This window comes from Phaethon lepturus, unplaced genomic scaffold (assembly GCF_000687285.1).
Source record: "Phaethon lepturus isolate BGI_N335 unplaced genomic scaffold, ASM68728v1 scaffold30393, whole genome shotgun sequence".
In the NCBI taxonomy this organism is placed as follows: domain Eukaryota; kingdom Metazoa; phylum Chordata; class Aves; order Phaethontiformes; family Phaethontidae; genus Phaethon; species Phaethon lepturus.
Window position 1 is genome coordinate 2,859 of NW_010528835.1, and position 1,027 is coordinate 3,885.

Genomic DNA, 1,027 nt, shown 5'->3' on the forward strand with positions numbered 1-1,027 from the left:
CCAGGTTCCCGATGTCATCCGACAGGTCCAGCACGTACCTCCTGCACAGGAGGCAGCTGGCGTCAGCGGGGCCCTGCCACCACCACCTCCCCTGTCCCCCATCCCCATCCCCAGTACCTCCAGTACTCCTCGCTGGGGCTGGTGCGCTTCTGGGTGACGTTGAGGAGGCGGGTGAGGTTGAGGGCAGTGCGGCTGGAGAGGTTCCTGTCCACCACCCCCATGCAGTCGGGCGTGTTCCAGGCGTTGCTGCAGTACGTCCAGGGCAGCACACGCGTCATGGACACAAAGAAGTAGTAGAAGGCAATACAGATCACCACGTTGTAGTAGATCCCGATGTACGTGGACACCACCATCATCCCGTAGCCCACGCCTGGGAACAGCACCGGGGAGGGGTGAGCGGCATGGTGCGGCATGGCGCAGGTACGGCACGTCGCAGTGCGGGGAGAGCAGGCGGCGCTGTCAGCAGCCTTGCAGCCATGCTGCGGCTCAGGGCCTGGCTGTGGCGCTGGGGTGGGGAGCACCATGCGGCTCATCCCACCACCATGCATGGGGTCCTCTACCTCCAAGCAAGCCCTGTGGTGCTGAAGGTCCCCTGAGACACGTGGCAATGCACAGAGGCCTTGCGTGGCCTGCAAGGCTGCAGGCAAATCCTTGGGGGCTGCAGCCCTGGAGAACCACTGGGTGGGGGTCTCTCCTTGCATGGCCATGGTGACTTTAGGGCTGCAGCTACCTGGTGGCTGGTGACAGAGGCCACGCAGGTAAATGTACACCAGGCTGGGCATGCCACAGCACAGAGCAGGTGGGAGCGTGTGCACGGGCTGCCCAAACTCCAATGTGACATGTGGGCACATCGCCCGGCAGGCAGCGTGCAGGCGCGCACCAGGGGAACCGGCAGCACAAGAGCACGCAAGCGCGCCAGGAGGTGCACCCGGAGCAGGGCCCAGTCACAGCAGGGCAAGCTCTGAGTGCAGCCAGTGCCCCCGGGTGTGGGCACAGCACCCACTGCCTGTGTTGTAGGGAGAGGATC

At 64.8% G+C, this 1,027-nt stretch overlaps 1 protein-coding gene across 1 annotated transcript in view; it reads right to left on the reverse strand.

Annotated features, from left to right (window-relative positions):
• The window catches only part of SLC6A9 (solute carrier family 6 (neurotransmitter transporter, glycine), member 9), a gene marked incomplete at its 3' end in the record, with an annotated part of 3,268 nt that extends 2,855 nt beyond the window's left edge, over nucleotides 1-413 (reverse strand). Inside the window, 2 exon segments of the mRNA XM_010283773.1 lie at nucleotides 1-41; nucleotides 118-413. Coding sequence (XP_010282075.1) covers nucleotides 1-41; nucleotides 118-413 — 337 coding nt within the window.
• Between the last annotated feature and the right edge of the window lie 614 nt (nucleotides 414-1,027).